Source organism: Electrona antarctica (genome assembly GCF_951216825.1).
Source record: "Electrona antarctica genome assembly, chromosome: 15".
Taxonomy (NCBI): domain Eukaryota; kingdom Metazoa; phylum Chordata; class Actinopteri; order Myctophiformes; family Myctophidae; genus Electrona; species Electrona antarctica.
Window position 1 is genome coordinate 23,983,973 of NC_136796.1, and position 11,643 is coordinate 23,995,615.

The 11,643-nt window shown below is 44.3% G+C and overlaps 1 protein-coding gene across 1 annotated transcript; it reads right to left on the minus strand.

Annotated features, from left to right (window-relative positions):
- Positions 1–245: 245 nt before the first annotated feature.
- kifc1 (kinesin family member C1) lies at positions 246–7,950 on the minus strand. Its single transcript, XM_079522748.1, has 17 exons — positions 7,832–7,950; positions 7,629–7,660; positions 7,402–7,509; positions 6,751–6,850; positions 6,495–6,554; positions 5,373–5,595; positions 4,912–5,077; positions 4,499–4,687; positions 3,940–4,053; positions 2,927–3,013; positions 2,641–2,838; positions 1,768–1,932; positions 1,472–1,610; positions 1,121–1,260; positions 912–985; positions 707–782; positions 246–396 (listed from the first exon to the last, which is right to left on the minus strand). The coding sequence occupies exons 2-17, from the start codon at positions 7,632–7,634 to the stop codon at positions 352–354; spliced, it is 1,890 nt and encodes a 629-aa protein (XP_079378874.1). The 5' UTR covers positions 7,635–7,660; positions 7,832–7,950; the 3' UTR covers positions 246–351.
- Between the last annotated feature and the right edge of the window lie 3,693 nt (positions 7,951–11,643).

An 11,643-nucleotide genomic window follows, 5' to 3' on the forward strand; every position in this document is an offset into this window, starting at 1 on the left:
CCAACACACTGCTGCTGTAGTATTAGGAGTAGTTGGGGAGAAATGTCATTTGCCGTATCATTTCCAGAGTGATTTACATTAAGCAACAACAACAAAAAAAAAAAATGGCAATACATCATATACTAACAAATAACCAGTTGTCAACCCAAGGGTTTGCACACACCAAAAATATGCGTTTGACAGTCATATAGCCTTTGTGCAAATATGTGTACCGATTAAACAAAACTTTCCAGAATACACAGAACTTTGTCCAAAAACTTTTATTAAAAATGTTAAGAAAAAAATGTAAAGTAATGAACTACATGGTTCACGCCATTTTCAAATGTAAAATGTAAAAAATGCTGCTTGGTTCTACTTCCTATTTGCTGAAGCCGTGCCGATGACGCAGTCATTTACCTGGAAGAGAACAGAATGTTACATTGAAGACCACCAACACTGAATGAACAAATGTCAAAACAAGCCGCAGCAACACGAGAAGCGGATTGGTTAACTTTTCAAAAAAAAAGTATCTGCTTAATATATTTTAGTGTTGGTTTTCCCAAATATAGAATCATGAGCAATTTCACATACATATTCAAATCTTATACTACGCTTAAATTGTTTGGTTTCCATGGAGACACCAAATTGTGTTTGGCTAGCAGCATGAAACCCAGTTTAAGCAGTTACAATGTGTGCTCAAGAAATACAGTAGATAAGTACTACCCACCTTGCTAGCAAACCTCAGGGAGTTCAAAGTCTCCCCAAAGTTGTCAGTCTCTGGGGAGATGTTGGCAAACATCAGCCTGATGGGGTGAGAAAAAGGATCAGGTCATGTAATGCATCCCCCCCGACAGTGTTCCAAGACAAACTAGTTAACTCTAAACAAAATTTGAGGATTTCAGAATAATTGTGGTCTCCAGGTTCAAACTCACGTTTTGCTGTTTCCTCCCAAACATCCCTGAAGAAGATACGTCAGTTTGGAATTCCTGTATGGAATGAAATTCTCCTGGAATAAAAGGAAAATATGGTTTTAGCCTGGCCCAAAACAGAAGCTCCAGTCAAAAAGCAACAGATTGGAAATTAAAGAGAGTAGCATTAATAATTTCATATAACTGAGTGCAGGGTTCAGAGAATGACAGACCTTGTTTGCCAGGGCAGTGATGACAATGCCCAGGTTGGTGAGTGAGCCGTTAATGGCCGTCATCTCTTTGAAGCGATCACCTTGTGCCTGGCTCTTCTGAACACGCTCACTACCGGCCAAGTCCACCAGGCATAAGGTGGCTGTACAGATGAATACAAGTCAGCAATAAGAAAGTGTGATTGAGACAAACGTGCAAAACACCGACCGCCCCCCAAAAAAAAAAGAAAAGTCAAGAAATTGTCTTTTTTATGTTTGGGCCTTTTCTGCCTTTGATAAGACAGTGGAGAGACTGGGAATGACAAGCAAAGGTCATCGGACCTTTAAAAAATAAAATAAAAATAAAGTACTCACAGTTGCACTTCAGGTCCCTGCCTGTGTTCTCTCCCGTGATGTCAAGCTGGAACACTGAGTGGGAGCGAGAGGATCGGTCATTGACAGCGGTCTGAGCAGTGGCACGATGCTGGTTCGCCAGGGCCATCAGATTGATCACCTGACAATTGGGGAATATAATTGGCATCTTTAGTCAGCTTGGGAGATAAATGAGCATTTACATGAAGTGCCACATCATGCTCAACACATTTCAATACCAGGTTGAAAGTTAAGTGGCTATGTAACAACTACAGACAATAGAAATAAGTGTGCTGTACCTGGTCCTCTGAAGTGACCTTCTTGTATGTAAGGTTTGTTACAATTACAGTGTTGTCGGCAGACTTCCGGATGTCGTGCTCAGGCCGGTTGCTGGCCTTGCCGGCGTAGAGCAAGTCACGCAGAGTCTCATTGTAAATCTCTACAAAACTTGCTGTGAAGGAGAACTGGGGGAAACAAGAGTATTAGGTGAGAACTTCCCTCCATAAATAGGATGCTCTATAGCAGGGGGTTTTAACTGATTTTGACCCAGGGACCACCATTCTGACTAAGAGCAACCTGGGGACCACCACTAATGGGCTGACCACCCGTCCCACATATCTTGGAACAGTCTGGAAATAGCACTACTGTCCCGCAAATCAAAGATATGGGAAAATAATTGAGCATGCAATACCATAATAACAATAATCTTTAATCATATTCGAGGGCTTTGAGAGAAATGACTCCAGACTCTCAGAGGGCAGGTGTGTCTGTATTCAGCTGTGATGCTCGTTATGCATCAAAGCAATTATGTTTCTGCACTGCACTGTCAAATAGGCCAACATCTGGCTTTTGTTCAAGCTGTTAACTAGGCTACATTTGGTTGTATGAAACACTGCGATTTATAAATAAAGTACTTTTAAACTGAAGATAGCCAATGTTGATAATTGAATAAAGAAAATTCCCTGGGACCACCTGCAATACCTCCGAACCACCGGTTGACCTATATGCTCTATAAGTTAATTCAAAACCTAATCCCAAGGAATTTAAACTCCCATCAGACCACCCCCAGACTCACATTGTGCAAGGATATTACAAGAGTAACCAAAACAATAATAATATTTCACCCAGATTCCCTTCTGAAGGAAAAAAGAAAAATGCACAGGGTGACCAACCTGCCAGCCTTGCTCCTCCAGTTTCCTTCCTGCCTTAAAAACCTGCTGCACTGCCCGTGGAATGACTCCCCAGCCATCTTCCGTGTCTTCTCCCTCCATGGTGTGAGTTTTGCCGCTCCCCGTCTGGCCGTACGCAAAACAACAAACGTTGTAACCATCCAGGGCCGACTGTACGAGGAGGGAGAGCTCTTCAAAGACCTGGAGGAAGGACAGCCAAAATAAATAAACAGCAAATTAAGATGTCTCACCATAACAGGACAATGAGTGAGTAAGAGTATATAAATACCTCTTGCTGTGAGGAATGGGGCCCAAAGACCTTGTCAAAGGAGAAGGAGTAGTTCTTCTGCGTCGTATCTGTACGACCTGTATGAGACTGAAGGATTAAATAAAAGTTGATGTTATGTCCATTGTTTATGGAGGCAGTGATAAGATAATGCAGGTATAAAAAACTAACATTGCCAATATGAATCCAGTGATGACAAAATGAGATCTACTGCAATTACAGGTTGGCCCCAATGTAGTTCAGACTAGAGCTTTCACCGGGTCCCCGATAACGAAAATACCCAAGTGGACCCGAGAACCGCACAGGTCGGAATCGGACGAAATTGTCACGGATCCAGTCGGGTTTGGTTTAACTGAAAATGTTTTCGGAGCGGGTCGGAAATCAGTAAAATGTCAGATAAATTTCGGATTTCGGGACCTCTTTTTGGACCTGTGAAAGTGTGGAGAGCTCTAGTTCAGACTTCATGGGGTCAGTCGTCTAATATAGGACTCTAGATTTGGACATGGGTTCAGACTTGACCACAACACTACAAAATAGCCCATGTACAAGCTCACAAGTGGTGAAGTTCAATCATCATTAGCGGAAACACTTCAGTGAGAAATTGTCTGGGCAGTTCCAAGGTATAACTTCTGGTATGAGAAGAGTATAGGGCTCAAAGATTAGTTTGTTTTCTGCGTTGAACCTTTAAGTCATTGGTCTAACCCAGCGGTCCCCAAATATTTTTGGCCGTACACCCAGTTACCTCCTGACCTAGCTGACTCAGTCTCGTTGCATTTGGCCGGAACTGATACATTTTTTATATGATTATGGCAAATAATCACAGTGTATCACTGCACTGAGAGACATGCAGCTGCTCTATACATCTCCTTACAGTGTTTTACCAGATTTAGCCATTTGCGCTAAACAGCATAAAACCACCCTTTTCATGTCATGCGCATTGCGTTTGCGCACCACAAGGGGTGCACGCACCAGTTTGGGAACCGCTGGTCTAACCACTATAGGCATAATGGACTCACCTCCTCACTCTTGGCCAGAATCAGGGTCTTGTCATCATGGGCAGGGAGCTGGATGTGGCCACCCATCCCTCCAGCCAGAAGAGGGCGCACTCTACAGAAAACTCTGATGTTCCCCTATAGAAGGAAACCAGTTTGAATTCAAAACATGACAGGGTAAAAGAAATTTCCCCATACATACTAAGACTAATAGGCACATTAAGAAAGGACAGATACTGTAACACTAAATGTAAACAAACCCAATTTATTATAAATGGGGGACCTGACTTACAAACTAACCAGAAAGGAGTGGCGCATATTCTACCCACAATGGACAGAACAGCTACAAGTTCTGTGACTGTCTACTCTACACCTAAAGACTTCGAGACAGACTATGGCACCTATGGGAAAGAAAGGCTGCACACAATTTGTCCCGTTTACAGTACTAAAGATATCAGCAATACAACTGATGCTCATTACTGAATGCAATTCATAATTATGGGCAGATCATGCATGCATGTCTATGGAGTGGCAAACACTTCTCCTTATATGCAGCCAGAGCCCTACAATGCTAAAAACTTGCCTTGAGTTCCTGGATGACGTTATGTAGGCACCGTCGCGCCATCTCGCCAACGTGGATCTCATCCCTCTGGCGGGCTACAGTCTCCTGGCAAGAGGCCAGCTTCTCCTCTGTCTCTCTCAGTGTGGTCTGTGTACAACAGAGGTTTGTCTGGGTACAAGCCAGGCTGGACTCTGCCACAGACAGCTTCACCTTTGAGAGAAGCAGAGACATTTTAAGAACCATGGTTTTATACAGGCTTCTATCTGCATTTTGATTTTTTTAAATCTAGGCTGTTGTCAAAAGGTCATGGCTTTGAACCCTTGGCTTGACCATATGTGAAGTTGCGAACCTTGGGTGGGGAAAGCAAATGAGACACGTGTGTTAAAGTTCAGAGGCTTTATTTATTGGAAGTGGTGTGGTAATGAATAGCTTACCTTTAGAGACTGCAGCTCCCTTTCCAGATTTTCTGCAAGGGTCTCTGTAGCCTTGTGCTCCTGCTCCAGGTGCAACAGCCGTCTCTCCATCTCTCTATTGTTGCTGGTCATGTTTTGGAGATCAGCTTTGACCCCATACAGGACTTTTAGCTCAGCCTCACACTCACTGATGGGAAAGGGCAGGATTTTTATTTTTCTTCAGCCAACCAACATTGGCCAAAAACTTCAGACATCGTCGACATGGCAGTTATATTTAAGCACTTTGAACCTGGTGTCATAGCTTTGTAGATCAGCCTTTTTGTTAAATGAAAATAAGTTTGGCTTGTGTGTATCATACTTGCATACTGGTACATACGGTATTCATTGTAATAAACTTAAATGTCCATTTTCATATTATAATAATTACTCTAGGACTCTGTCAGGATCAAACTATTGATTACACCCCTAGTGATAAGACATACCTGAGCCGACTCTGCTGTGCTCTGATGATGACGTCCTTCTCGGTCACTGCAGCCTTGAGCGACTCATTGCTCTGATCAGAAGACTTTACTTTATTCTGATATGCGGTGAGCTTGCCCTGCATATCAGAAACCTTGCCTTTTAAGTCCCAGCTAGGTCGCTTTGTTCCAGCTGGCACCCCTGCTTTTGGAACTGTGGCTGAGACAGGCCTTTTAGCAGCTACACCTGTAGGACATCAAAATGTGTTTTTTTTTGCTGTGCCAGCCACTCTAAATCATCAAGGTGCCGCTCACATCACACAAGTGTTATTTGTAATTACTTTTATACCAACTAGTTTAACAATGTAATGAACTAAGTGCAAATAAAGCCAAAAGATGGCTTTAGTGTTGGAACCATTAACCACGGTTCAGGCATAAGAGCAGGGGCTAGGCCATTTTGTTGCAGGGCAGCACAAAGACAACATGGGTCTCTGGCACCCAGAGCTACTGGGGTGTAATCAAATTACTTGAGGCCTTCCTGGGCTCTGTGCAGCGCATAAACTCCTCAGACAGTGTCCAAAATGTTCATTAACAAACTGCACAAAGTCAAAGACAAGGGTTGCTATCAAGTCTGGGAAGATTCATTTAGGTTACCCAATTTAGGTTGTTGTGCCTCGTGTTAACACTTTGACAATTAAAATCATCCATTCCCATTGTTGATGGGTGGCCTAGAGCTGACAAGAGTTTAACCTCTGCAGTCAGACTTACTGAAACAAATTAGCTGATAACAGCTAGCCTGGGCAGCATTCCTTTTCGGGTTCATGATCTGGTCGGGAGCCCATGATATCGTTACATCATGTTGTAGTCATTGTTTTGTAGTCAGGCCCTCAAATCGATTTTTCCCCATAAAAGCTGCAGGCTACGAGAGAACGAGTCACGCTTATTGTTATTCTTCTGGTTTGAGGGAAATGAAGTTCCAGATTGAGGATTCCGGCCTGACGACTACAACATGACATAACGATATGATCCACCCCAGAGTACAGACCAGATCACACAGCAATTTTGTAACTCCAACTAGGCTTTCCTCCGGGGGGGGAATCCTGGTGATGCGAGGTTAGATCGCATGTTTCAGACAACTGAACTCACCTCTAGAAGGCCCAGCAGCAACAGTGGCAGCAGGATGGCCCATGGATCTGGCTGGTTTAGCTGAAAGTCATGGAGGGTGGCAGTGGTTACTTAATTTTTTAACTTATTCATAACAAAAAGCTTAAATTCTTGTCAAAAGAAAGACAGTCCTGAAGATGGTTGGTTGGACCCTACACTCCAAATCTAGAGGAGTATATAGTTATATTTGTATACAGTACACAGTGACAGTCTCACACAGAGTGTATGGTTAACTTACACACAGGGGGTCTGGCAGTGGCCGCTGAGAGTCTCTTGGTGCCTACGATAGTGGCTGCTACCTTTGGTCTGACCGCCTCTGGCTCCTTGCGCTGCCTTTTCTGCAGAAACGGCATCAATAATGGGTTAGGGGTCAGAACATAGTACAACCACAACTTTTTCCTAGCCCTTGTGGTTGTGATATTTAGCAGGAAATTAAAGTAATTTACAAAAAGACACTTCAGGTAGTTCCGACGAGTGTTTGCAAGTTGCGTGTTTACATGTTATCACACGTAAAGATGAAATACCTACCTAGGTTCCATCCTGGAGGCTAATCTTTCCGGTGATAAAATGGCCACCAACATAATCAAAAAAGTAAACCAAATCAAGTCAGCAATTCGAAACAGGCCCCAGTAAAATCTGAATTCCCCCCCCCAACCGCCCACCCCTTTATGATGAATTCCTGTTCTGTTCTTTGACTATATAGAAGTGTCCATTTGTAAGTCTCTAAATGTTTTTATGAATTGAACAAGGTGGACCCTCTTGTAAACAAATGTAATGCTTAACTGGGTCGTCCACACAGTTAACAGTCTTTGTATCGAGTTTGTACTTTAGTTGAAATGTACTGTGATTCCGCAAACTGTTAATAAATATTTCAATCAAAAACACAAACCTGGGCAGGCTGGCTTTCATAGTTGTCTGAAGCGTTGGCCAGGATCGGTCTCTTTGTGGAGCTCATAGGCAAGGGGAGACGAGAGACGGACTTGGGCGGATCTGCGTTCTGTTGTATATTATACACAAAGATTTAAGTTAAATCTTAGAACAAAGAACCACCGAGAAAAAAAAGTTAACATGATAGACCATGTCGGGTAAATAAATGTAACACCAACGGTGACCCACCTCCATTGTGTTCGTTTGTTCGTTCGTTCTTCCTAACAGAGAAGGCGATTGTTAATGTTAACTCACTGCACAGTATACGGTACATCAGTAGGCCATTTAGAAACAAACTAACATTTTCATCGTCAACATGAGACAGAAATCAGTACCGCGATTGCCCGTTGTGAATAATGTGTAGATTAATAAAATAAAAATAGTTTTCCTACCGTGTTTGCTTCAGCTTACTGCTGACTTGAAATGAAAGTGTCGACGGCGACGCCCGGCTGGCTGGCTGGCTTCAGTGGCTTCTTGGCGGTAGCCGTTTGAATTTTAAACTGAACTGTTGTTTGGTAAACTCGCCTCGTCAGACTTTATCTCCTACGCTGATTGGTTGAAAAAAACGTTCCGCCTCCGTGGCCGACGTGCGCATGTGTGTTCGAATCAGTGTCAGGCTTGTTCCTTATTGTTAAACCAGTGGTTCATTTTCAAGTCAAGGACTCCAAAATTAATATATTTGTCTGCGGGCCGACCCCCATCTGAAAAAAATGTATGCCAGGGACACCATACAACATTTGTGTTATTAAAATGTTTAAAAAATATTCAAAATGTTTAGAAATGTCTTTCAATATTTTGTTTTAGCTTGTAGTTAGCTCTGCTCCATTAGGACTTCCCCCTTAAAGAAAAGTCAATGTGGACTGGTCAGGGCTAGACCAGAGCCAGCCTGTAGCTGTAACTTGTAGACTAGAGTATACCAGTAAAACGCCTTAATATAGGTGACGGGCGACCGAAGGGCTGAGAACCTTAGACACTCTAATAATACCATTATACCGGAATAATGTCACTTCATTATGTCAGCACTGTCATAGAAGTTAAATTGTCTCATATAAGCAGGGGTGCACATTAATATTTTGGGCTAGTTCTCAAAGGAGCACCTGGACATGTAAGTTACTCGTGTGTCACTGGTAGTGTAGTACTCAATAGTCCACCAGATGGAGCCATCTGTGTGTGTGTGTGTGTGTGTGTGTGTGTGTGTGTGTGTGTGTGTGTGTGTGTGCGCGCGCGTGTGCGCGCGCGCGTGTGTGTGTGTGTGTGTGTGAATTCGCCACTCCTGTATGAATTGATTGATTGATTGATTGATTGAAGAATTTATTAACAGTTTGCAGAATTACAGTACATTTCAAGCACAAACTCAATACAAAGGCTGTTAACTGTGAGTGGACGACCCAATTAAGCATTACACTTGTTTCCAACAGGGTCCACCATGTTCAAATCATCAAAACATTTAGAGACGTACAAATAGACACTTCTATAGACAGAACAGGAATTCATCAAAAAGGAGGTAAAAAGGGAAAAGAAATATATACAGTGAGGGGAAAAAAGGGGGGGGCGGGGGGGGGATTCAGATTTTACGGGGGCCAGTTTCGAATTGCAGCCATCCGTAGGTGCCCTTTGAGAGCGGTTTTGAAGGAGTCAAGGGATTCGCATGTCTTAATGACAGTTGGTAGGGTGTTCCACATTTTGGTGGCATAGGAGCGAAAAGAATTTAGTCCCTTGTTTGTGCCGAATCTGGGTTGTACATGGTTCGTTGCACTCCCTCTGGTGTTGTGGGTGTGGACTTCGTTAACATTAAGGAAGTATCTAGACAGGTACATGGGTATCTTGGTGGTGTATCGAATCTTGTGGACCAGACCCATTGCAAGTTGCTGTACTCTGTCGTCGACCCTAAGCCATTCCAGCCTGTCGAAGTGGGCAGGGGTGAGGTGGGTTCGGGGGGCTAGATCAAGTAGGAGCCTGACCAGTTTGTTTTGGGAAGTCTGGAGCCTGGTTTTAAGGGCCTTTGAGGTGCTGTGGTACCAGGAGGTGCATGCATAGTCAAAGAAACCCTGTACAAGGGCTCCTGTTAAGGTCTTCAAGGTGTTTTTGTTGACCAGTGAGGAGATCCTGTAGAGGAATCTTGTTCTATGGTTGACTTTTTTGATTACGTTGGTGGCCATTTTATCACCGGAAAGATTAGCCTCCAGGATGGAACCTAGGTAGGTAATTTCATCTTTACGTGTGATAACATTGTCACCCACTCTAACCAAGAAGCCATTTGCCTTGCTGAGATTACTAATAGAGCCAAAGAGAATGGATTCAGTTTTTCCCAGGTGTAAAGATAGTTTGTTATCAGCGAGCCAGGTGCAGATTCTACCGAGTTCAGAGCTGAGGGCATTTTCAACCTGCAGTTTGTCCCTGTCCGAGACCAGCAGTGCTGAGTCATCTGCGAACAGGAACAAGTTGCAGTCACAGGCTGAAGTCATGTCGTTTACATAAATTCAGATTCAGATTCCTTTATTTGAAATGAAATTAAATCTATATTTACCCAGGGTATCTGGGCTAAGCTCAAGAACTTGTTTCCAGCCAGGCCCTGCTCATAGAACACATTTCATCGTAGTGGTTCAATGCCTTGTTCAAGGGCACTTCAGCGGTGGTAATTTTAACGTGTCGGACGGCTAGGAACCTTCCGGTATCAAGACCGCGCCGCTATCCGTTCGGCCACCGCTGCCAATTGCCATTGTGTAAAACACATAGGAATTTGTTTTGACATTTGCGTGTGTGCATTTCTTATTCCTTTTTTCACAACAAATAATAACAACAAACAACACAAATACAACACCGTGCAAGAAGTATAAATAAAGTACAGAGTTATGGAACATAGTGCAAACATGTCCGGTGACACTCCCTAGGGGGCAGGGATGGGAGGGAAACCAGAGTCATTTAGCAGCCTGGCGGCTGAGGGGAAAAAGCTCAGTCTGTGGCAGGCTTTTGTAGCCTTCGGCAGCCGCAACCGTCTCCCAGAGGGGTGCAGGGTGAGGAGGCCGTGGCCAGGGTGGGAGGGGTCGGCCATGATCTTTCTCGCTCTCCTCAATGCCCTGGAGTCATGTAGGGACTTGAGGGAGAGCAGTGGACGTCCAATCACCTTCTCCGCAGAGCGTACCCTCTGCAGCTTGGCGAGATCTTTTGCAGCTGCAGGGAACCAGGTGATGATGGAGTGTGTGAGGATGGACTCAATGATGGCTGTGTAAAACTGAGCCATCATGGTCCTTGATAGTCTGAACTTCCTCAGCTGCCTGAGGAAGTACAGCCTCTTCTGGGCCTTCTTCAGGAGGGATGTTGAGTTCCCACTTCAGGTCCCGAGAGAGGATCATGCCTAGGAACCGACATGACTCTACTGGGGTCACCTGGGTGCCTCCCAGCATGATGGGAGGGGGCGGGGCTGCGTTCCTCCTGAAGTCCACCACCATCTCCACTGTCTTTAGAGCATTTAGCATGAAGTGTCTGGTGCTGGGAGTCTGGTGCAACGCACAGGTTCTGGCTGCACCTGGTGAGAGCAGTAGTGGACCTGGTGAGACGTAGGAGTAGAGGGGCCCGGCCACAGAGTCAACCCGGCCACAGAGCCTAGTCCATCCACGCGCCAGACCTCCCATGCAGTCCGGCAGAGTAGTTCGGGAGCGGCGGACTGTTTGGCCCTGGTCTTTCCATAATGGGACTGATCACCCCGGCTGGGTCACCTGAGTGAGGGGTATGATGTTACGAGACCCGAAACCCCGATGACCTTGGGATACATCACTGAGGATACGTCCCATGAGGTGCATCCATGCGATGGACCTGTCATTTTTTGGTGAATAAAGCCATTTTAGTTGCACTTATCGTGCACCTATCGTTTCAACTCTGTGCTGAATTCCCAGCCGTGAATTGGGCCAGCCGAACCGGTTACCAATGGTCACAGGTGTGATCTGGAAGTTCACATATGACGTTAATTTAAATTCTAGGAAGAATAACCCCACCGTTTTGTAAAGTGGCAGTGGCAGGTTGAAAGTGGTTAATCTCAAATTGCACAGATAGTATAATGTGTCAATTGTTCAAATCTTAAACTTCAATACCCCCCCACCCATCGTATTTTGAAATAGCAAACATTCATACAGTATTGCAGTCTTGCAGTAAATCAAGACCAAGTTTTTCAGTAAACAAAGTCAGACAACATAGGCTTTCATTAACT